The sequence below is a fragment of the Aotus nancymaae genome, unplaced genomic scaffold, assembly GCF_030222135.1.
Source record: "Aotus nancymaae isolate 86718 unplaced genomic scaffold, 86718_ANA_hifiasm-v0.15.2.pri h1tg000058l, whole genome shotgun sequence".
Classification (NCBI taxonomy): Eukaryota; Metazoa; Chordata; class Mammalia; order Primates; family Aotidae; genus Aotus; species Aotus nancymaae.
Genome location: NW_026988472.1, coordinates 15358576 through 15384261, shown reverse-complemented (window position 1 = coordinate 15384261; position 25686 = coordinate 15358576). Strand labels below are relative to the sequence as shown.

At 39.6% G+C, this 25686-nt stretch overlaps 1 protein-coding gene across 1 annotated transcript in view; it reads left to right on the top strand.

Moving 5' to 3' along the window:
- The first annotated feature begins 2246 nt into the window (after nucleotides 1-2246).
- Nucleotides 2247-25686, top strand: part of MAOA (monoamine oxidase A) — a 75312-nt gene continuing 51872 nt past the window's right edge. The window contains exons 1-2 of the mRNA XM_012448161.3: nucleotides 2247-2401; nucleotides 23885-23979. Of these exons, the coding sequence (XP_012303584.2) occupies nucleotides 2329-2401; nucleotides 23885-23979 (168 nt within the window). The 5' untranslated portion in view covers nucleotides 2247-2328. The remainder of the gene's footprint in view (nucleotides 2402-23884; nucleotides 23980-25686) is intronic.

The window sequence follows — 25686 nt, the reverse complement described above, 5'->3', positions numbered from 1 at the left end:
GTTTGATACAGAATGGGGCGAAGGGCAGCAGGAGAAATGTTTATAGGTGGGAGTAGACATCATTAGCTTCCTCGAGTTCTCATCACTTTCTCTAAATTTATGTCACTATTTCACCTATTTTTGAGAGTTCCAGTGATGACAAATTCAGCTTTTGATGACAAATTCAGGATAAGAGAAAGTGAAAAGTTAAGAAAGGGATAAAACTAGCAAACAGAAGGCTGGCTGCACAGTAAAATATATGCACTAAATAGCACTCTTTTCAGTAGCATGGGGAAACACATGTTTTCTTATTTCATTTGTTTCTGTACCTTAGCCATCCCTTTGACCTTCGCTTTCAAAATGCAGTCCCACTTAATCTATGATAGGTGAGTTAATTTTCTTACCTATTTGCTTCTACTTGGGTAAAGCGCCTCAGCTTGAAAAACCCCATAGAGAACCAATAATTGCCCGCTGTCGCTCAAGTGAGAGTTCTCGCCCCCGCCCCCGCCCCGCCCCGCCCCGCCCCGCCCGGCCCCCGCCCCGCCCCGCCCGGCCCCCGTCCCACTCTTCCCCGCCCCGCCCTCAATCTAGTGAGGGCTCGAGGCTGCGCAGACCTCAGCGGGCCCTTGGTGACGTCACAAAGGGGCCAGACCAAGTCGGGCAGCACCCTGTGACCCTGCGATCCTGCCTGGCTCCGCCTCCTTCAAATATCTGCTTCCTTAAGTTCATTCTTGGCCAATTAGCTTTTAGTTAAAACCAAAGAATGAAAGCACTAAGTTAAGACCCCACGCTGTTACACCCACATCCACTTCCCAACTCTCGCCAGGTCACGGCGCCTCCCGCATGCAGTGGCATCGCCCGGCCACGCCCAGTGGTTGGGTTTGTAGCGCCAGCCGGCGGGCAGACTGGGAAGGCGGGGCCAGGGGTAGCGCCACATCTCCCCGCCTCCGACTGGGCCCGGCGCCCGGGACTGGCGTCCAAGAGTGCATACCGGCAACAGCCTGACGGTGGAGAAGGGCTGCGGGGAGAGGAACGCCGCCCCTAGCGTCCAGAGTGCTACAGAACTTGAACCATGAACACAAACTACTCAGCCTCCTCTCCCGGCGGCACCGGCACCGGCACCGGCACCGCCACTGGCACCGGAACCGGGACCGGCGCCGGCACCGCCACTGGCACCGGGACCGGCACCGGCACTGGCATCGGCACCGGGAGCGGGCGCGAGGCGGATGGTCCGCCCGAAGCCTGGGGCGCAACTGCCCAGGTCCCGAACCCGGCCTCCAGCTTTGACTACACCTCGTACAACCCGTCCGAATGGAGCATCCGTTCGGAATGGCGGACCGTCTCCAATCCTCCAGGTAGTTCCCAGAGGAGCATGTCCTCAACGGCCGAGGCCGCCTCCTGAAGCACCAGCATACCCTCTCAAATCAACACCACAAGTAACCTTAGTACTGACTCCGACTCCGACTCCAAGAGTAGCTTGGCAGGTTTCAGCGCTTACATCTTGGGCAGGCGGATCCCGGAGTCTAACCCCCGCTCCAACTCCTCCGATGGGGCCGCCACAACCTCCAACCACAACGACGGCATTCCCCGGGTATCAGTAACAAGACCTATCCCGTCCGTAGACTGGTCGTTAGAGTCACTACAAGGTTCGGCCTTTTCATCTATGTTCAGCACCCCCCAGGATTCGGTGGAAGGGCCGGCCCTGCCCTCGGGTTACGCCCTGACCTCAGTGCCCGGCTACCCCTGGATATTTGTACAGGGACCTCCCATACCCAGCGACCTTTCGCAACTGTCAGTTCAAGCACCTTCTACACCCAGTAACACCACCCTCGTGTCAGTACAGGGATCTGCTACATCCACAGCACCCAGCTCTGGGTTTTGGTACCAGGACCGCCTCTACCCAATAACATTTCCCGAGTAACGCCACGAGCACCTCCTGCACCCCTTAACACCTCCCGAGTATCAAGCCTGGAGTCTCCACCACCCTCGGTGCCCGACACTCCGCGGGGCTCAATACAAGATCCTCCTGCCTCCAACAATCCTTTCCAACTGCGGACTCAAGGACGTTCTAAACCTAATAACTCTCGCCGAACATCAGTACAAGGGTCCGCCCCGCTCACAGTGCCCAGCTCCCGCCGGGCATCAGCTGAAAGATCAGCTCCGCCCCTGGGCGCTCCCGGAGTATCAGCAAAAGGGTTCGCCCCGCCCTCAGTGCCCGGCTACCCCCGGATATCAAAAGAAGGATCGGCTCCGCCCCCGGACTCCCCGGGGGAGTTGGTAAAAGGGTCCTTTCCACCCTTTGCGGTCCCCACTCCTGTGCCTACGACCCAGGACAGTATCAACAGAAGCATGACTAGCCAAGAGAAGGCGAGTATAGCGGGCCACATGTTCGACGTGGTCGTGATCGGAGGTGGCATTTCAGGTCAGTGTGGACTGTAGCGATGACTTGGGGGGCGCTGGCCAGTCAGGGGTGGGGAAGCTGCAGTAGTGCTGTGGCGTTTGGGGGTCTCTCGTGCATGCGAGAGTGTAGTGTAGCCGTGGCTTGGCCCCATATCCTGCGAGGTGGGAGTGGGGTTTGTGCCCGTTTTGCTGGTGGTGTGACTGGGGAAGGCAGACACAATAATTTTACTACTACTATTAAATTTACCCTGTACTAGTTATACTAATATTTAATTAGCTTTTGCTGTGCAGTTATATTTAACACCTTACGTGGATTTTCTCAGTCCTCAACAGTTCCGAGAGCTGGGAACTAAATTCATTCCCGTTTTGCAAAACCAAGAAACAGGTCTGGGGAGTTTCAATAACTCTTGAGGTCGAATCACCTAGCTTGGAGGTGGCTGAACGATATTCTCCCATTTAAGAACTGCAGTCCTAATTACTGAGGTGGCTGCTTTGCCTCACTGATTTCATATCCTTTGCCCTAAACAGAACATCAGGATACAGATTTCTGTAGTATTGAGGTAGCAGTAGTGTTATTCCAGTCTTGCTCTTCTCTATTTTAAGTAGAAAATTTAGTAGGTGAAGAGGAAGAAGGCAGACTTCTTTAGGAAAAGGTTAAAAAAAAAGAGGGGAAGAGGGGATAAGCTTTTAAACTATTCGTGTGTGTGTGTGTGTGTATATATATATATATATATGTATATATATATGAACTTGCAGGAAGGTGTAGGGCATTTATTGTCCAAAGAGAATCCCTTTATGAAGCAGGGGCTGAGTGCCCTGTTATATCCTCCTTCCTCCTTTCACTAAGAGCTCCCACCACCTAAATCTTGTCTTCTGATGAGCCAGTTGCTGGGCCAGGGTTCCCTTGGTCCTGGCTTGGATTTGTAGCTAACCAAGTGAGTGGTGCATGAGGCTTTTCAATATCTTCCTGGAAGCCTCATCATAATTGATATAATAATTGTCACTTATGTTACCATCATTGGTGAAATGTTTCAAATGTAGGAATTTTGTTGCCTTTCAGCCCTGGCTAGAATCCCACACTGACCTATCCTCCCCCAACTAGGTGTTAATAATTTCTGAGATATCCCTGCAGGATCTGATTCAGAAAGAGAAAGATGATGGGAGGGAGAAAGTAGAGTGACCCCACAGTAGCCATTTTATATATAATCCTTTTGAGGAGACTCTGAACATGCTTACAAGTTAATGTTCGGTAGAGATAGCTTTTGACTTGGCCTGTTCAGGAAAAACAGTCACATGTTTATCCTGAACAGAGCAAGAGAAGAGATTGGCATGAACTGTTGCTTTGACAATTCCAGCCAGTGCCAAGAAAAACATGCATGTGTATTGGAGCACCAGAGGAAAGCAGCTCCCGGTGGAGAGTAAGAAAAAGGAGTATTTCCCTTGTTTCTCTTCATGCATTTACTTATTCATTCATTCAGCAAACACTTGTTGAGTACCTGCAGTGAAGTGGCCTGGTGTTTCCCAAAATCTGGTCCCACTTGGCAAGCCTTCTAAAAGCAATATGGTTGTAAATCACTGGAAAATAAATATGATGACAATGTGTTATATACATTGACTAGGGGTTCTGGGGTCTCTCCCATCTCTATACCATCTGTATTCTGCAATTCAGAGTTCTTTCTGGGGTTTTATTCTTAGTCTTTTTTCTTATTCAGTCTCCAGAATTCCTTAAGGGACATTTTTTTTTTTTTTTGAATTTTTCCTCTTCCTTATTACCTGCTCTTCCTCCCTTTCTATACTTTATGCTGAATACATGGTCATTAGCAGAGGTGAATTTACCATGTAGCTGATAACCTTTATGTTTTATGGTCTTATAACTGTAGGTCTCTTCTGGTTCTCATCCTAAATAAATAACCAATTTCATACTCAGTCATGTATTTGCAATTTTACTTTCTTATTTCTTAGAGAGGGTACCCAAATTATATAAGTTTTAGGACCCACAAAACCTGAATCTGTCCATGGTCACTATTAATTATTCATTTATTTCCATTTGGGGGAAGTAGAGGGCATTTCTTGCACAGTAGTTCATACCCCTATTCCAGAGGCCAGTTTCAGTGACACTGGAAAAAGCACTTGGCTTCCTCTAATGTCATCTCCATCAGTCAGATCTGAGTGCTTTTAATACTCAGACTGATCAGAAGCATTGCTTTTTATCCGTGGTACCTTCCCAGATGGTTCACAGCTAAAATGAAAGTAGTTCCAAGTGTGGCTCATGTTAGATCCTGGACATAAACTGAGTGTTTAAAGAGCAGGTAAGAAATATCACTTCCCAAGCATTCTTGTGAATTCAGAAACATACCATCTTTGTCTGTGCCTGGCAATATCCCATGAATTACTTAATAGTCCCTGTGGCAGTTTTATATGCCTTCAGATGTTCTTTATAACTTTTGTTAAGACTTGCACACTTTGATAGGTTACCCACATATTCATAATACATCACCAGTCTGTAGCATCAGCAGTGTTACTTCTATTATATACCCCCCCGGAAGAGTACATATTCTAAGTGACATTACTCAAAATTGATCCATATTAGCAACATTATTTTTTAATTACTCTCTCTGCACAGAGAATGGCAGCATCTTGATGTGTCTCCTTATTTGTCATTATAAAACACAAAATAGACTATGTCTTACAGCCACAAACTCTTTTTCTGCCTATCAATTAAATAATTCTATATAGTATGTTAGTAGTTGAGAGGGAAAATAACCCTGCTGATTTGTTGGTCTAGTGATGTCTTTAAAATGCTCTGGTCCTTAACCATCATTCATCATCTATCACCCATTCCTTTTTAAAACTCCTTTCATGTTTGCTGTGATGCTATTGGATCTCGAATTTTTATCCCGCACTGATTGCTGCTTTTCTATCCCTTTCATTGTGCTCATATTCTTGCAAACATCTGGTTTTCAAAGGTTCCACTGTTCATCACTTTGGGGCTCTTAGGGACTCTCTCCCTCTCTTTCTCATTCTAGGACTTCAGCAGTCTCTTATCTGTAGAAAGCTCTCAAGTCTCTAATTTGAATCCTCTTCTTTCTCTGAATTCCTGTCCCATAGCTTAACTGCTCCTGGGTATTTCATGCTTGAATACAGATTTAACATGTACCAAAGCTACTGTGGTAGCCAATCCAGCTTTTCCTCAGTTCCCTGACTCTGTTCTTAGCACACCATCCCTTCCATAATTTTTTACACAATATTCTCTTTCATCTTCTGCACCCTTTTAGCAGATCCTTCTCACTCCCCTTTGGGGCTCTCTCTCTTCGCCTTTCTCTATGATGACCTCTCTCCCCCCATCACCAGGACATACTCTTTTTATTATTTTTGTATAAATGTAAGGGATACAACTGCAGTTTTGTTACATGGATAGACTGTGTAGTGGTGAAATCTGGGCTTTTAGTGTATTCATAAGGCGCATAATGTACATTGTACCCATTAGGTAATTTCTCACCATCCACCTTCCTCCTGCCCACACACCCTTCCAGTCGCCAATGTCTATTATTCCATACCTCTGTGTCTGTGTGTGCACATTATTTAGGTCTCACTTGTAAGTCAGAACATATGGTATTTGACTTTCTATTTCTGAGTTGTTTCACTTAAGATAATGGCCTCCAGTTCCATCAATGTTGTTGCAAAAGCTCTTGAACCCTGAAGCTACCTGGTTATGACTCCCTTCCCAGTTGCCACCCGCTACAATAATGGCTCTCCCTTTATGTTCATCTTGCATGCAGTGTTCTCCCAGACTTGATTTTTCTTAAACACTTATTTCATCACCTTGCACCTCTGTTCAGGACCTTCAATGCTCTCCTATTAGCAGCCTCTCAGACACCTCCCTACCCCGCCCCCCATCATGCCTCCAATTATTTGTCCCACTTTGTTGGACAAGTAGCATTTCCTACTATTTTCCAACATGGGTTTGAGCTTTAGTCTCACTGCCTCGTGTCCTCAGGCTACATTACGTTTATTTTGTCCCTTCATGCCTTTTCTGTTTTTATCTTTCTTAACATGGCAGTGCTTCTCTCTTACATTTATATTCTATCTATCCTGCAATACTTGGTTGAAGATCCTTTCCTTGATCACTCTGGCTCCCATTGATTTTTCTCTCCTCTTGTAGAGCTTGTAATCTGTACTTAACAAACAATTTACACTTATTTTCTATCTCTTATTTCATGATTTGATTTTAAGGATAATGGCTCAGTCCACTGAATTCAGGTGCTAGTTCTTACTCATGAGCTACCACAGATAAAATAAATGACAGAAAAACAGTGGTAGAAGAATTTAAAATCTGTCCTCAACTGAGAATTTCTGAAATGGCTCTCTTTAGGGAGAGAAGAAAAGGACATGAGAAAAAAGCCTACCTGCAGGGCACAATGTATATTTCTTTCATGAGTCTGGAATTTGAGTCTTTGGGTCAAAGGGGTTTTAAAAGGCAATCTAGTCCAATCACCTAAGATTTTAATCTTCTTGACAGCACCTTGCTAGTGATTATGGCCAGATGGCTGTAGCTTTCAACGCATTACGAGTAGAGGTAGCTCTGTCTTGTTTAAGCATGTCAGGAGCCTCTACCCATACATATGCTAAGCAGTGACCAGATCATGGGGAAAGAAAGAGGTATATAAAGATAAGTAAGTAGCATCCCTGCACATAAAGTCTCCTATCTTCTTGAAGAAGTAATCAAGTAGGTGAATAATTAACATGAATACAGTGAGATAATAATTGATATGAATATAGTGAGATAAATATCTGTGCAGTGAGATAAATATTAATGTTCTGAATATGAACAAAGTTCAGGGATCTTTAGAGATAAGTAGAATTTTAACAGGTAGAGATAAGAGGATGGAAAAAACACATACCATACAGGAGAGACTAGAGGAGCACAGATACAGTCATGAGGGTGTAAGCCAGGCATGAGCAGTGCTCAATTTCCCAATGGAGAGTGGGAATGAAAATAGTTGTTTCCTATGCCTCTAGGTATGTGATCCTGGTAGCTATTGAGATGACCCCCGTGTGCCATGTCTACCCTTGATTTTTGTTCCCGTGTGAACTGTGGTCGGTCAGCGAGTACACAGTGAAAATGCCTTAGTCATAACACTGGATTGTCCTGGGTGAATCAAGTGTTTCTTCATTTTATTTTTTTGCAATTAAATTCCAAGTGTAATGTAGAAAGACCTTTTTGTGTCCAAATAACGTTTAAGCAATAGAACTCTTCTCCATTTTTGTCCATGAGCTGAGCTCTGCTAAAAGAATTAAGAACACTAGCTGCCCAGAATTCAGTGCTGTATAAAACCAGCAGGAATTGAATCCTTCTTATCATCTGAGAGACAGAAAAGCCATTTTGCAAGAAAAATGACTGATGTTCAGCGTTCCGATGATTGAGTCCACAACATACCACAATTTCCCTTTTTGCTAAAGTATATCACCCGTAAAAATTATTCTGCTAGGACACATTTTAGGCATTTAAACCCAGACCTTGGCAGCGTGTACTGTGTGGTTTTGCAGTGATTAAGAAAAGCCTCCATTTAAGAAATGGTGCTTATTTTTGGTGCCTTAGTTATTCAAATACACTGAGGTTCAATGTGGGCTGAGTGAGCATTAATTTTGTGGCTTTTAGGACGCTTCTCTGCCCCTATTTTATATTTTATTTCTCTAAAAAATAAACTAGGATGTTTTTACTTCATAAACTTTTTTTTATGCTGAACAAAGAGTATAAGAATTACATTTATTTGTGTTCTGATTTTTTTTTTTAAATCTTCATGGTTGAAGGAGGTTTTGGATTTATCTGTCATTTAATGGAAAATTTTAGCATTTAGTCAATACTAATTGATTTTAATTGTTACATAATCCTCAGCTATTGAGAAAAATGTATTTAACAATAGGTCTAAGTATAGCATAATTCCATACATTACACATACCAATAATGGAGAAAAAGAAACATAGAAAGCCATTATTGGTGAATAATGGATCCCAATCTTTTTGCAGTTGTGGCATAGAAATATTTTAACCTATGAAAAATCTTGTGGTATTTGCATTCAGGTGTACACAGAAAGAAAGAGTAAGGTTGTATTGTAGTTTTATATTACATATATGGTGCCCAGCCCTGTGATTTAGAAAATATAGACACCCAGCCAGGTGTGGTGGCTCATGCCTGTAATCCCAGCACTTTGGGAGGCCAAGGTGGGTGGATCACCTTAACTCAGGAGACCAGCCTGGTCAACATGGTGAAACCCCGTCTCTACTAAAAATACAAAAACTAGCCAGGCATGGTGGTGGACACCTGTAATCCCAGCTACTTGGGAGGCTGAGGCAGGAGAATCACTTGAACCCAGGAGGTGGAGGTTGTAGTGAGCCAAAATCACGCCATTGCACTCCAGCCTGGATGACAAGAGCAAGACTCCTTCTTAAAAAAAAATAAATAAATAAAATATAGACACCTAATAAATACTTGTTAAGGAATATACTTGTATGTATGAGATGGATAGATTTCATAATGATAGGTTTTTTTTCATTTTAATTTTGAGTAGTTAGAACTTCAAAATTTGAAACAAAACATTTTCTAAATGTTGTGAGCATTTAAGACAAATTGATTTTTGGGACTGTTTATCCTCCTTTATCGTGACAAATATTTTATATTTTTACCAGCAATTTCTATTTTCCTTCAGACAATCTATTTCTTGTTATGTTGCCATCTATCATTGTGTATTGGGGAAGTTTAAAGTCTTTGAACTGTGGTTTTGTCATCCAAGAAGTTGGATTAAGTTATATGTGATATATCTTCTGGCATGAATTTTTAGTAATTAGTCAATTTCATGAAGATCGTCTTTTTAGCTTTCTTTCTTGGACCCTCCTCAACAGTTTTTTTCTTCCATGCTTGATTCTGGGAAGAGTTTGCATTATCTCTCATACAGACATTCTTCACAAACTTAAATGGGCCTCGGTCTCTCCACAGGTGCTCATTCACACTTTCCTCGTGGCTTCTCTGAGACTTTAAAAATGCTTGTGTAGTTTTTGCTAGGCCAAAGTAAACAAAGCACACTCATTAGCAATATTTAATTGACTGATTAGGTAAGAGTGTTGAGAACATAAAAAACAGATGATAGCTTTAAGAGTTGAAGTAACTATATATTAACCATGTCCAAGGGTCATAGAATGGTGACCTGTAAGAGCCCAAAGGGATTGAAACAGAGGCTCGGAGGGGTCAAGTGAATTACCAAATCCCACAAAATTCTTAGCTGTATATAGCTTGTCCATAGATGCCTAAAATACTGACTTCCAGGACAGTGCTCTTTGTATGCCTCACCTCACTGGACTTGCTTTGTCAGCTCATCCATAGACCTGCAGTAAACTTTATTATTGCTTTACTTTGGAGGTTGATACTCTAAAACTTATAATATAGTGACTGTTGCTTGATAGTAATTTATATATTATAAGGTATCACAGGGAATGTTATTGCTTTCTGAACATTTACATTTAAAAATATGGGGCACCATATTAGGTAAAATGACTTTCACATGACAAATCTATTTCCTTTTTGGAAAGTTCATTCCTAGTACATTTAGGATATGTAGAGATTGTTGGGATAGTTTAGATCAGTGATTCTTGACGTTTTGGACCGAATGTCTCTTCAAAAATATGATGAAAGCTATTGGATTTTTTCGCAAAAAAAATGCGTAGATGTTTTTATGCGTAGATGTTTTTCTCCCTTGCACCATGCCAGTGTTCTGGAAGCCTCTTCTGTGTCACTGTCCTAGTAGTGTAATTATTTTTAGCTGATACTGAGACTTCATGAAAGTGGTGAAAAATATTTCAGAGGATTCATTACATCTTTAGACAGTTACTGGTAATGAATTTCTAAAGAGACCATGATGAAAAGAGTGAAAACATTCAGGCTGGAAATGAAGGCACCTACGTTTCCTACGTTAGGTCCATAGTAACTAGAGAAGTGAACTTGACATGTTTTGAAAAGAAAGAATTTGAGAGAAAACAAACATTGTTGAAGGAAACGGAAGGCTGTGGTGGTTGAGATGATTTCTTTTAGTAGTTTTCAAAGATTGTTTAAAGTATCGTTAGCTTGTCGTCTATTCAGTGACTTATGTGAGGCATAGACTCTGTAACCTCTATGTCACAGGGGTTACAGTGATGAGCCTGACATGCTCTTCATACTTGAAGTTGGTTCAGAGGTTCAACGTCAGCGCAGGGGAGGGAGGAATCAATTTTACCTGGAGGAAGTGACAAGGAAATGATTTCATAGAGGAAGTACTTGACAGAAGTGTCATAGATTTTGGGTAAATTCTGAAATGTAATGAAGATGACCGTTAAAGTGACCGTTTCTAGATTAAATGAGTTAGCTGGGAGCTGTGGCCTAAGTTGAAGATCATTTTCTTGCTTGTATGTATCTGTTCATTCATTCAGTAAATATTTGTCAATTGTGCATCACTATATGCCTTGAGTAATACTTGTGGGTTTTGCTCTCTGCTTTTCTGCTTTGGGCATGTGAGTTGCAGATGAGGCAATATGAGTTGATGTTTGACTTTACTTTTCATTGTCCTTGGAGTGTTCAGTCCAAGAGTCCAAATGTGCAGTTATGTAAGAATTCTGTTGGCCAGAGACCACTTCACTGAATAATAGAGAATTAACTTAATGTATCACGCAGTGTACTCTGTACACATTCCTAGGTGATGATGAATATCAAAGTTGAAGAAAGATGTCACTTTCAGGAATAAAGAGAAATGACTAGACAGGCATCAAAGTATACACCATAGCTACACTAAAACCTTGCTCCAACATGCTCAGCTTGTGCTCTAGGCATTGTTCACTTAGGACCTTTCCTTCGGGAGTTTATTATACTATTGGAACAATCAATCTTATAAGAGATGAAACAAGCTTTCCTAAAGTGTGTTTTCAGTTATACATTTTTTAAAAAAGCAGAGGGTGGATAAATGCTGAGTTAAGTGGATCTTTTTACTGCAGGACTTCTCAGGACAATATGCCAATGTGCACCAGGAATTTCCCAGAAGGAGAAACAGTACATGGTATCTCAACTTTCATGAACATTGATACTTTTCCCCAGAGCATCTTTCTTGAGGACTCGTGTTCCATAAAACATTTAGGGAATCACTGCTTTAAACTACAGCCCATCCTAGTGTGCAGAATCCAAGGACAGGAATATGGAGTGTCCCTGGTATATTTTAAGTTTCAATAAAAGAATGGGATGAATAATGAATTAAGGGGTAATTGCATTCCCTAACTTGGATGAGATGCTTTTATCTAAAGTGAAGATGAATGCTGAACAATAATCAAATAAATTAGGACTGTCTAGACAACCAGTCTGTTGAATTCAGGGCAAATTGAAGTTAATTGTTAGCTTTCATCTGTTTGTTACTTGAGACAACTCTATCTTTTTTTAGCCTATCAAAGGGATTAGAAAATTTGGTCTTTCTAAAAGGAGAGAATTACTTATCTGAAAGGAAGTACAAAATACAGATGGGCATAAGTATAGATTAGATAGATAGATAGGAATGGTTTTATGTATCAAGGGCAAGTTTGTGTATACACTGATATTCTCTGTTGTCTTCTGCCAAAAAGCACAATGCTGGTTCAAAGATCAGAAAATGTGCTAGCAGTATTTAGAATCTGCTGACTTACTTAGGCATAAAGGTTAAAGTGGCATGGCACCCTATCTTTGTCAAAGTTTCTTAGTTGCTTGAGATAAATATAATCTAGGGAGCATTAGAAATTTCCCTGTTGCCCTCATCCACATAAGCATGGTTTTGTTTTCTTAATATGTGATTCTTCAGTTCATTGACACAAGTATTTGGGCACTGCAATGTGCAGGCTCCATCCTAGGGATGCAAAGATGTGTAACACATTTCTGCTCTTTGGCAACACACGTTTAGCTCATTTAGGCATCTCAAGCTTAATGCATCTAAAACAAGACACTGATATTTCCCCATAACTCTTCTTTCCCTGGCTGTTTCCAACTTAGTAAATGGTACCACCATTTAACCAGTTGCTCAGGTTAAAAAGCTTGGAGCCATTCTTGGTTCCTCTCTTTTGTCATATACTACATCCATTCCAGCAGCAAATCCTATTGGCTGTAGCCTCAAAATATGTTCTGTAAATCACTGCTTCCCACAACTGCAATCACAGTTATCCCCACCCAAGCCATTATAGTCTTTTGCCTTTGTCCAAGCCACCATGATCTCTTGGCCAGTTGATGTTTGACTGTACTTTTTATAGTCCTTGGAGTATTCAGTCCAAGAGTCCAAATGTGAGTTATGTAAGAATTCTGTTGGCCAGAGACCACTTCACTGAATAATAGAGAATTAACTTACTTAGACATAAAGGTTAAAATGACATGGCACCCTATCCTTGTCAATGTTTTTTAGTTGTTTGAGATAAATGTAATCTAGGTGGCATTAGAAACTTCCCTGTTACCCTCATCCACATAAGCATGGTTTTGTTTTCTTACTATGTGTTTCTTCTATTCATTGCAACAAGCATTTGGGCACTGCAACAACCAGGCTCCATCCTAGGGATGCCTCTTTTCTAGTCTCTGTACTTCCTTCCTCTTTCGCCCCACTACAGTCTGCTTTCCTCACAGAAACCAGGATGATCTTTTAAAAAGTTAAAATAAGATGAATCACTCCCCTACTTATAAGCCTGCAGTAGCCCCCATCATACTTAGACCAAAACCCAGAGGCTTGCTGTGGTCTACAAGGCACTCTGTCCCTTAGTCTCTTCTTACTTTTCCAGTCTCATCTTCGCCTCACTAATTTCCCTTTGGCTGTGCCAGCCCTATTGTTCTTCTTTGAGCCCATCAGCCTTTTTCCTATCTTCCCCAGATACTTCCATGGCTCACGTCCTTACTTCATTAAAATCTCTGCTTTAATGTCACCTCGTAGATGCATTCACTGATGACCCTGTGTAAAAGAGCACTCCCCACCTCCATGGTGCACTCTCTCCTTACTCTGCGTTGTTTATCTTCATAGCACTTAATATTTCCTTAATACTTCATAACCACTTAATATTTATTCCTTTGTTTGTCTTTCTTCCCCATGAAAATGTAAGCTTCATGAGGACTTAGTTATATTCACCTGTGTCACAGCACCTAGGATGATGCCTGGGACCTAGTAAGAGTGTAATATTATTTGATGGGTGAATAGATGAAGGAATGAATTTATCTAGGTTTATGATACTTCTGAAGGTGTAAGTATATGTACTTGCAGAAAGATTCCATTGTTATTCATGCCTTAGATGCTTCTCGTGAAGACAGCCCACATTTCATATATCTGTTGGCTGTATTTGAAACACTTTAAGGGGAAAATAATTTGATGTAGAAAAAAACTCTTAATGTTATGTGTGGTAGTTTTCTCTCTGCAAACACGGTGGTGTTCTATGGGAAACATATATGTTCAGTATATTCAAGTGAGTGTATATTGAAAGATGACTCCTCATTCCACTTCAACCCCAAGCAGTAAGAAGTATACCCCAAAAATGACTTCTATGATAGTTTATTTTATATCCTTTCGGATATTTACTGTGCAAGTATGAAGTATATACATTTTTTGTTATTCTATAATGGGCCTATACTATATACAGGGAATCTCAACTCTGCTTATTTTACTTTACGTATTTCAAAGAACTTTCATCCTTTTTAATAGTTGTATAGTATTTGAAAGAATGCCTCTACCACATCCTTATATGTAGCTCTTGGAGCACATATGTAAGTTTACATATAAGAGAGCTTACTAGGGTTGTAATTGCTGGATCAAAGGGAGGTGCATTTAAAGTTTTGATAGCTAATGAAATGACAACAAGGTTGAATCATTTTACTTTGCCACCGACAGTGTAAGACAGAGTCTATTTTTCTGCATCCATGTCAATACTATGTTTTAACTATTTTCATTCTTCAATCCAATAAGCCAAAATGGTATCTCATTTTTATATTTCTCCAATTATGAGTGAGATTAAACACCTTTTCATTGAAAGGCATTTGCATTTCTTCTGTAAAACTTTATGTTCACATTTTAAAAATCTATTTTAAAGTGTGTCTGGTAATTCTTCTTATTGATTTGGGAGAACTTTTTATATTTTGAAGAAATGAATTCTTTGTTGAATATTGCAAATATTTTCTTTTTTTATGGCTCTTGGGTTTTGTGCCTTGCATAGAAAACATTCTTTATTCAAAGAATATTATTTTAGAAAATTCTGCCCTACTTTATTGTAATTTTTTAAGGTTTTTATGTTTTGCATTTAAATATTTCTTCTGAGTTTATTCTGAGTAAAGAGTTAGAGAGATATTCTGCTTTACTTTTTTAATTCCCCCAAATCAGATGTCCCAACACAATTTATTGACTAAACCAGGATTTACCTACTGATTTGTATTTTTTTAGGCTATTTCTAGACCACGTACTCTTATTTCTCTGTCTCTCTAAACTTATACCAGCACAACTCTTTTTACTGGAGCTTTGTCATACATTTTAATGAAAAGTTGAACGGTTATAATGCTTCTTCAGGAATTTCCTGGCAAGCTGGCCATGCTATTTTTCCATGTGAAGTTTAGAATAAGGCTCTCTAATATGAAGAAAAATTTGTTAATATTTTAATTGATATTTCATTACATTTGTAGATTTATTTGGAGGAATTAAAGTCTTTATAATACTGTTTCCTTTCATCCAAAAATAAAAACTAGTTTTTTTCTGTTCAAATATTCTATTGTGCCTTTTGGTGATTTTGAAGATATTTTTTAAGTGGATTCTTCAGAGTTCTTGTTGAGTTCATGATGCTCTAAGAAGTGAGCTTATTTTTTTCCAATCATATTTTCTAACTCATTGTATATAAGGTAGGTATTTATTTTTAAATATTAATTTTGGCTGGGCACGGTGGCTCACAGCTGTTATCCCAGCACTTTGAGAGGCCCAGGCAGGTGGATCCACGAGGTCAGGAGTTCAAGACCAGTCTGGCCAACATGGTGAAACCCCTTCTCTACTAATAATACAAAAAAAAAAAAATTAGCCAGGCATGGTGGCGTACACCTGTAATCCCAGCTACTTGGGAGGCTGAGACAGGAGAATTGCTTGAACCCAGGAGGTGGAGGTTGCAGTGAGCTGAGATTGCACCACTGCATTCCAGCCTGGGTGACAGCAAGACTCTGTCTCAAAAAAAAAAAAAACAGTAATTTTTAAATTAGACACTTTATTCCTTGATTTCTCTTTTTGTTTTTCTTTCTTTCATTTATTCATTCCTTCTCATCAATTTTCCAGGCTAAGTTTCCACTATGTATCCACTATGATAATTTTCTCTCTTCTCTAATTTTTGTGCCTCATTTCACCCTTATCTAATGGCATTGACTAGTACTTGTCCAATAATGTTAAATAAAATTGGTAATGGTGTCATTTCTACCTTGTTTCTCATTTTAATGCTACTGTTGTTTCACCATTAAGCATAGTGTTCAAGTCAATCACTCCAAAAGCTCTGAAACTCTCTTAAATCACTCCAGGCAAGCTGGCTTAAGGACCTCCATAGTACCTTTTCTTGACCTTTATTGTAATCTGGAACACAATGAACTTGATAATGTGTTTGTCTTATTGAACAATGTTGACAAATTCTGTGTACATCCTTAAGGAAGTACTTTTCCACAGATCACCCTTTGGGAAATGCTGATTTTAGGGAAATACGTGATTAAAAATACCAACCATAGCATAGAGTTTAAGGATTGAGGCAAAACCGTGAGCCTTAGGAAAAAAGGAGGTCATCAGTGACCTTAAGGATAATGGTGATGATGATAGCTCACACTAATGGGACATTTACCAGGCATCAGTCACTTGGCTGAGTAATTGTACATGTCACCGTGTTTAATCTTCACATTAGCCACCAAGGCAGAATGATTATTATCTCTGTTTTATACCTGTGGTAACAGGCTGAGGAAACTTTCTTAAGATTATTACACAATAAATAACAAAATGTGATTGCAAAATGCACTAGCTCTATAGCAGGAGCTCTTCCACATAACAGTAGGAGAATCAGTTTAGAGACTGCCCCAGGAACATTTTGTTTGGCCAATTCATTATGGGATTCTTGTTTTGTTTTGTTTGTTTTTAAACTGTGAATGCCTTCAGTAGGCATATATACCATTGAATTTGTGAGGGGTTTTGAATTGCAGTCTCTGAAGTTTTATAAACTCTATTCATTCATTAATAAATTATTTCAACAAATATATCGTGAGTGTGCACTGCATGCCAGTTACTATGCTAAGCTCTGGAGATATAGCAATAAGCAAAAATGAGCAAAGACCCTATTTTAATAGGGGCTTAAATAACATATAAAATGTGTGTGTGTGTGTGTGTGTGTGTGTGTGTGTGTGTGTAGTGCCAGGTAGTAATGTGTACTAAGAAGAAAAATAAATCAGGGTAGCAGGGACAGAGTGTGACAGATGACTCTATTGATTGTCTGCATTGACAATGGGGCCACTGTACATTACATTTCCAGGTTTATTCTGGTTAGGAAATGGAGACACCTGATCATGTGTTGTAGAAAGAAATCACATAGGAATTGGAAAGGGTTGCATGAGTCAAATTGAGGAATTTTTTGCTTTTCTGTGATAGAATAATGTGAATATGCTTGAAGAAGTAAGATAAAGCATGGTGCTTTAAAAATGGTCCTTGGAGAGGTGAAGAAGACAGGGCTAAATGTGGAAGCTAGGTTCCAAAGTGACAGTATGCCTGAGATTTATGCCCCAGGAAGCAAAAGGGATCATTTCCTCAAAGTCTTCTTTGCATAAATTAACTCCCAAGGTATGTTAGGTGGGTAAAATCATCTCCTATACCAGTTCTCTGGGGACAGCAGCCATTTTGGGTTGTTGGAAGCATTGCAGAATTGGTGGGAACACAGTTTCTATGGGCAGTTGCTTTAAGAACCTGGATCTTGGTTTGAAGTTGCCATGGTAACACTACTGCTGGCTGCATACAACATCTCACCCAGGCTCTCTTGATCTAATATCCAGGACCCACATTGCCTTGAACTCTCTCAAACAATGTGTGCTTTTAGCAGACTAGCTTTTTTTTTTAACCTCTCTGATAAATCCATTAACCTATTTTATTTGGTTTCTGTAAGTTGCAAATGATTGAGGAGAGAGAAATTAGGAGAAGAATTGTATTGTTTTAAACTCATCATCCCTATTTAGAATACTTAATGTAAACTAATTAAAGATCTGCTGTGCTATGATCTGCTATCTTCCTGTTTTCAGGTTTTTTTATTTTGAAATCTTTCATATCTCCTTGTTCACACAATGAGGCCTTAACAAACTCTTTGTGAATGTAGTTTCTGAGACCTCTCTACTCTCAGAGAAAACCACATGATGCTCAGGAGTTTTGGGCTTTTTTCTTCCTAATGAGCTCTGTTTGCCATGGTTTGGGAGAGGGAGAGCTCTGAGTATAGGAGATGGTAGATTTTGCTAGTGTTCACTTAACCCTCTTCTCTCAAAAACAAGGGTGAGAGAATCACAAACTTTTGACATTAGGATACTTGAGAGTTTGGCCCAGTGGTCCTTTACCAAGGTGGCCTCACATCTCCTACATCCCAATGAATATCATAAACACTTGCTGATTTAATAGACAATAATGTTAGTAGCCTGAAATTACACTAGTTTGAAACCCATGGTGAGAGTGCATATACAGCATGGAAATCTAAATGCTGTGAAACAGTTCCTCCTCCCCACCACTGGACTGGTTGTTAATCATTTACTGGCATACTTGTATCAAACCCTTCCCTTATCATGCTGGTAGGGAGTGGTGAGAAACAGCTTCTTATCACTAGATTCCATGTGGTCATTAAGTGATGGAAAATGAAAGGGAGAGCTGTAATGCATAATGCTTTTTATTTTTTGCTTAGTAATTTATATTACTTTGGAACAAGCTGAAATGAAAGATTTAAGATGAGATTTTTTTCTTTTCATAATAAAATGTGAAAACAATATTTGATTACAAAAGCTATTTTTATAGTAGCCACATTTTATTTCATGACTTGCCTTTGGACTTAAGAATCTTTTCTAACAATTTTATCCCATTTACAAAAAGAACTGCTCAATAAATATTTCGAAAGATTAGGTCAAAAGCCCTTAAACTAGTCTGTAGGGTTGACAATTAAGATATTTTTTTTCTATAACTGATCATTGGATTTTGTAGTGATGAGGGGAGGGTAGAATGCATAGTGAGTGACAGACAAGTACAAAAAAGAGTTAATTGTAATCCAAGATTTACATCTTAAAGTAGGAATAATCTTTAGGTTTTTCCATCCAAATTAGCGGATAGCCACAGTTACTATATTACAAAAGATTTCTGAGCTGCAAGTGTTTGCCTGTACTTTGACTTACTAAGCATTCAAAAATATTTTCCTAACAGCATCATACTTTTATTTTCATATTGTATATTTTTTAAGCTTTAAGTTATCATGGAAGTTTCTTAACAGGGTCTTCTTCCCAGTAAACATGCAAACTGAAACATTAGCACCCATTTATTCGGCATCTTAGAAGAAATATGCTTAATATAGTAGATTTTCCTACATAAATCTTCACCGTTCAAATTCTAAGACTTTTTAGAAACCATTTCTCTGAAATCCTTTTTAAATATTTTAAACATATTTCTTATTTCTTAAACTAAGAGTTTAAATTCTCCTTGCTGTGATAGGGCTAATCATTTTCTGCAATGTAGAAACAACTGCTTTCACCAGCTTTTAAATTTTATTTGGTTATGTTCTTAAATGGCAAACTGCAAAATGACCTTTGTCACTGGTGGGGTCATTGTATTGGCTCAGAGAGCCCTGCTCACCCCTCCCCTTTTAGTTTCCTGAGAAATGTTGATTTATTATTGGCACTGAAACCCATTCACAAAACTTGTTTAGAGTTACATACTAGATTCAATTTTATTAAGACTCTAAATTAGAGTGTGAGAAGTAAAATCCTGCTCTTTTCAGAAGACTTTGTTGTGGTCATATCAGGCACTTGGAGTATGAAGATAAAGAAATCTACTCCAAGGAATTGTTTTTTTTTTTTTAATTGCATTTTAGGTTTTGGGGTACATGTGAAAAACATGCAATGTTGTTGCATAGGTGCACACGTGTCAGTGTGATTTGCTGCCTTCCTCCCCTTCACCTATATGTGGCATTTCTCCCCATGCTATCTCTCCCCGACTCCCCACCCCCTGCTGTCCCCCCCACTACCCCCCAACAGACCCCAGTGTATAGTGCTCCCCTCCCTGTGTCCATGTGTTCCCATTGTTCAACACCCGTCTATGAGTGAGAACATGCGATATTTGATTTTGTGTTCTTGTGTCAGTTTGCTGAGAATGATGGTTTCCAGGTTTATCCATGTCCCTACAAAGGACGCGAACTCATCGTTTTTGATGGCTGCATAATATTCCATGATGTATATGTGCCACATTTTTCCTGTCCAGTCTATCATCGATGGGCATCTGGGTTGGTTGTTAGAGGCAACAAGGAAAGGCATATGAAATGGATCTGTAGGATGCCGCTGAGAGGTCCCCTTATGCATGCAACTGTTACAGGCCCCACCACTGTTGTTCAAAGTTCCCCACTGCTCCATCCCCTTAGGCAGTGTGGAGAGAGCCAGTTTCTCCACAGGTTCTCACTTATAACTGGGTGTTGAACAATGAGAACACATGGACACAGGGAAGAGAACATCACACAACGAGGCCTGTCAGGGGATAGGGGACTAGCGGAGGGATAGCAGGGGGTGGGGGGATTGAGGAGGGATAGCATTAGGAGAAATACCTAATGTAGATGATGGTAGGGGGATAGATGTAGCAAACCATCATGGCATGTGTATACCTATGTAAAAAAAAACCTGTACGTTCTGCACATGTACCCCAGAACTTAAAGTATAATTAAAAAAAAGAAAAAAGGAAAAACCTGCACATTCTGCACATGTACCCTAGAACTTAAAGTATAATTTTAAAAAGAAGAGGAGCTGCTAGAGCAACTCTAGTAGACCCTTTGGTATATTTATCTACCTAATTGGTATGTAGTTAGGTTGATTAAAGGAAACTGGGAAGAAATAAAACTTTTTGCATCTGAGTTTCTCTGTTTTTAAATACGGAGCATTACTTTGAGCCTAAAAATGTTCATCACTTTCAACTTAGTAATCTCCCTTCTGGAACTTAACCCTAAAGAAATAATCAGACATAAGGCAAAAGATTTAGGCATAAACACATTTTTCATCTATCTGCTGCATCCCATATTCACATTAGTCAGCACAAGAAGCCTTTGACTGTGTTCCAGAAAACAAATTGCACCAAGATTGGTAGACACTGGTTTGAGTTTCTTTAACTGTCAGGGGATGGCTTTCTTTGTGAGCTGATTCCAAAAATTTATTACATACCTAAATCTTTGATGGGCCTCAGCAATGTAAGAGTAGTGTACTTGAAGGGCTAAAAATTGCACACAAACATTAGCAGATACCAGTGCTGGATATTATGGCTTAGACTCCCTGCATTTTAGATCTTGTAGACCCAAACTCATCCTTGATTCTGGCTATGTATATTCTATGCCATTCTGTGTATGAGTAAGATACTGGGTTCTGTGAGAGCTGGCATCAAGATAGAACTAGCTGTCAAAGAGATTTATTGTGGGAAAAGCCCGTGAAGGATAAAGGTGGGAGAGATCATGAGCAGGGAAGGATAGTCCTGTATAATTTTCTACAATTTGGATTTTGTTGATTTCATCCCAGAAGTGTTATTTAACATGTTCCTCTGTCCCCTAAGTATCAGATGCAGAGGCCTGATCACATTAGAATTTAATTTGTTCCTTCCTTCCTTCTCCCCTCCCCTCCCCTCTCCTCTCCTTTCCTTTCCTTCATTCTTGCAAAACTACTTCATAGGTGATGGTGTATGCTTCCATCAAGAGGCAGATAACATCTATCTCATCTCTTTTTCTGTGTGGATTAGCAGCTTGATAATCATTATGCTAGATCCATTAATTCATTAGGGATTGCAAAATGCTGACATCTGAATTATTTATGTCTTCACTTACTAACTAGCATACTTTTATACAGAGAAACTTTCCCTCGTTAGCTATTTTGTTGTTTTGAAGTTCAGTGCAAATAGGAAAGGTAAGATAAATACTAGCTGTTTTCTTTTGCTTATCATTTTTCAAAATGATAAGTTGGTCCCTTGGCATTTTCCAAAGGTGAAAAATGAGATTTTTTGTGTTTGTTTAGTATTACTATGAGCTCTTGGATTTAAGCCATTGCAGTTATTATCTTTAGCACTCAAATTATTTCATCTTTGACCAGTAGGAGTTTATATAGGTAGGCTCCTGAGTCTTTTTGACATAATCCTAGTAGTCTCTGACAGTCTCCTTGCTTTCTGGCATGACTTAATGTTGCAGCTCATCCTGTACATTTCCTGCCCCAGATCTCACTAGGTTACAAGCCATCATTTATTATAGTGGGAATTGATGTTTTAGGAACAACAGTCTAGGTGTTGGGAGTGTTCATTGCTACTGGGTAGGTTATTTTTTCTAGACCCTTTCACTGGGCAAAACTAAGAAATGTTTTTGTAAAGATAGAATATATCCAGAGATCATGCTTATAATTCCAATTCATATCTAAGACTACAGGGTTATTACTTCATCTCATCATTTTTACATCTGAATTTATTTATCGCCATGCTAAAAAACCTGCTTCTCAATGACATCAGCCTGATTACTCACTTGTTTTATCGCATACTACAAAGCTTTGGGATAACAATGCTAATACTAGGACTAGTTAAAATATTATTGAAAAAAATGTACAGTTCTTTTTATCTTTAGGATATATACCATTAGAAATGAACTATCAAATCTCTGGGTTTTAAAATCAGAATAGTTCCTCTCCTCAACCACTTGTATACATATCTAGGTATTATTTGTATCATTTTACTAATCTTGTCTCTGGTGCCATTCTTATTTCTCTCTACCCTAATATAACTAGCATTTTCCCCCTGTATTATGTTTATCTCTCTAGTCTTCTTCATTTCTTTATAATGAGAAGTATAAAGTTAACTAGGAATTAAGACCTAATTTGAATTACAAAAATGAACGTAGATTTAAAAATAAGTGTATGCACAATATATTTCTTTACTCTGTGAGCTGAGAGGTCTTAGAAGCAATGACACCCCAGTAGCAATGAGCACACCTAGAACCCAGATCTTGGTTTCTAATACTATTCTCCAATAAAAGGGACCCAAGGTTCATTGAAGAAATGCCTGATTTTAAGGCTGTGGCAGAGAAAGATAAGTCTGGAGCATTGTAAAGTATCAGAAAGTAAGGAAGTGCTCAAACACACACACACAAAATGATGGGGGCATGTCAAAGGGGCATAGGAGCCAACTAAAATAACTCCCAATAACCATAGCTGGAAGAATTTGAGCAACAAAATTAATGACAATAGTGTTGGATTATATATAAAACAAATATCTGGGAGTCCATATTGATATATTAATAAGTAAATGATTGAATAAATCAATAAGTGAGGAGAAGAGACACATCTCCAGTGCAGAATTCCAAATAATTTGTATAGATATTCGACCCTTAAAAAGCTGGAACATACTTCCCACTCCTTAAGTGTGGGCTATGCCTAGCCTTTCTTCCAAAGAGTACAGTATGTTAAGATGAGAAAAAGAATAACTATAGTGGAGAAACCTGACAAATGCTACCTCAGCCAGGTGATCAGATCAAGGTCAACATCAGTGATAAATCATGCTTGTAGCATTTGCCCTTGATATAATGTTAATCTGCAACACTTTCTTAATTTTTCTGATATTACTACGTTGGGTTTAAAAAATATTTTATCTTCCCTGAAGGCTTCTAATTACAGGTGAAAACCTGTTCTCAGCTTTGTTTGAGCTAATGAAAAAAGTATGAAGCATAGTTTCTACCTTATGGTAACTCAGAAACTAGTGAAGGAAACAAGATCTAGCAAGCATGTAATTGAAATATACATCACAGGACATGATTATACAGGATTTTTAAGTTAAGAAAAACGAAGCATAGATATACTGAGACCTGGTGTAGGTAGAGAAAGTTTTCAAGAAAAATATTCTCTTCTCTTAATACTATCAGGATTTCTGGAAGAGAAAAATAATAGGAATTGATTTAGAGGCTCAAAAATTCTCTAAATATACGATTATCACCAGAAAACACGATATATCTTTTTAAAACCATTACATTTTGTTTCTCTTGACCAACCTGAAATGCAAGATGACTAAATTAGTCATTTTTGAATCTCTTATGATAGATAATAAAATTGGCGACTCATTTAATCACAGCGTGGTCAGAATTTATTAGAAAGACAACAAAATCATTGGGTTGTATATGATACCCTGCATTTATTTGATGTGCAGACCTGGTTAAACCTTAGATTTTAAGCATTTGGATGTTATGTTGCTCTCTTTTGTTTTTCCTTTAGGTCTTTCTGCTGCCAAACTCCTAAATGAATATGGAGTTAACGTTTTGGTTTTAGAAGCTCGAGACAGGGTTGGCGGAAGAACACATACTCTGAGGGTAAGTGATTTTAATACTTACATGTAATAACTCACTCAGACTACAAGTGGCGCCATTGGAAATCATCGGGCTAGAGGAGATCTCAAGAGTTCATGCAGTGAAGCCATTTGTCCTCCATAGCCCTGAAGTACTCCATCAAATAAGTGTCCATTCTCTTTAACAAGTACTCACTAAGACTGGCAGCTTCTGACTTTCAGTTGAGTGAATTCAATAAACATGAGCAAATACCTTCATTCAATACAATGTCATAATTTCCATACTACAGACATAATAGTTTGGCTGTACTGGAAGTGACTATACACCCACAACACACACACACACACACACACACGCGCGCTCTTAGATTCCTTATTTATCCAATGACACACAACTTAATAGAAATGTGGTGGCTGCAGTAAGCAGGAACAAATATAGTATGTTTTTGCATAACTTTTCCTTAACCCTTGTTCCCTAAGAAGTACGCTGCTGCCAGAGACACTCCTCAGGCCGGGTCTGGCTAGATATAAGAAAGAAGCCCAGTTCTTGCTACATCGCTGCCTTTTTTTATACTTGGGCTTACATCACCATTCTGGAAAAAATGCATGTTATGTGTTATAGTGCAAAACAAGAATTGCATCTTCTGCCTGTATGCCTTTATTAGATATGATTCTTCTGTCTTTTTCTGAATAATATTCCTTCATTTTGGAGAAAGCTATTAAGTTGTCCCTTTATTTAAGTTGTACTACTATTAAGGGAATGGTTGCAGGTGGTTCAATCTGTGGGTACTGATGAAAGTACACAGGGAGATAATGAAAAGTGGAAAGGAAATAGGGGCAAAGATGGAAGTTTCCACACATAAAAGTGGGGGAGAAAGGGAGAAGAGCCAGAGAGACACAGTAGAGGCAGAAGAGGAGGACCAGACTAGAGCGTCAATAGGTAAGTCGGTGGACCAAAGAGGAAGGGATGCTCAGCAGTCAGCTGACACAGTATGAAGGCAAAAAACAAAAACAAAAACAAAAAACCAACCCTCGCATTTGACAGTAAAGGTCATCAATCAGCCTTTTTGCTAGAGTACACAAATAGAGTGTTAAAGTCTAGGGATTGGCAGTAAAGACAAAACCAGACTGTTGAAGTGACTGGAAAGAGAAGAAGCATCTATCCAGCTAGAAGATGCTTCAGTTAGATTAATAACAGAATGGCGTAAGCAATGCAAACATTCGGTTATTTCACAGAAGTCTGGTGGTAGATAGTCCAGGCTGGTGCACGGGTTCAGCTTTATTATCAACAGGCTCTTGCTGTCTTTCTGCTCTGATATTCTTTGTTTGTTTGTTTGTTGTTTGTTTGTTTGAGACGGTGTTTTGTTCTTGTGGCCCAGGCTGGAGTGCAATGGCGCAATCTCGGCTCACTGCAACCTCCGCCTCCTGGATTCAAGCAATTCTCCTGCGTCAGCCTCCCGAGTAGCTGGGATTACAGGTGCCCGCCACCATGCCCAGCTAATTTTTGTATTTTCAGTAGAAACGGGGTTTCACCATGTTGGCCAGGCTGGTCGCAAACTCCTGACTTCAGGTGATCCACCCGCCTCAGCCTCCCAAAGTGCTGGGATTACAGGCGTGAGCCACTGTGCCTGGCCCTGCTCTGATATTCTTTGCGTGTTGGCTTATTGTCTTGTGGTAACAAGATGGATGCTGAAATTCTAAGCATCAAGTTCTCATTCAAAGCGGAAAGGAG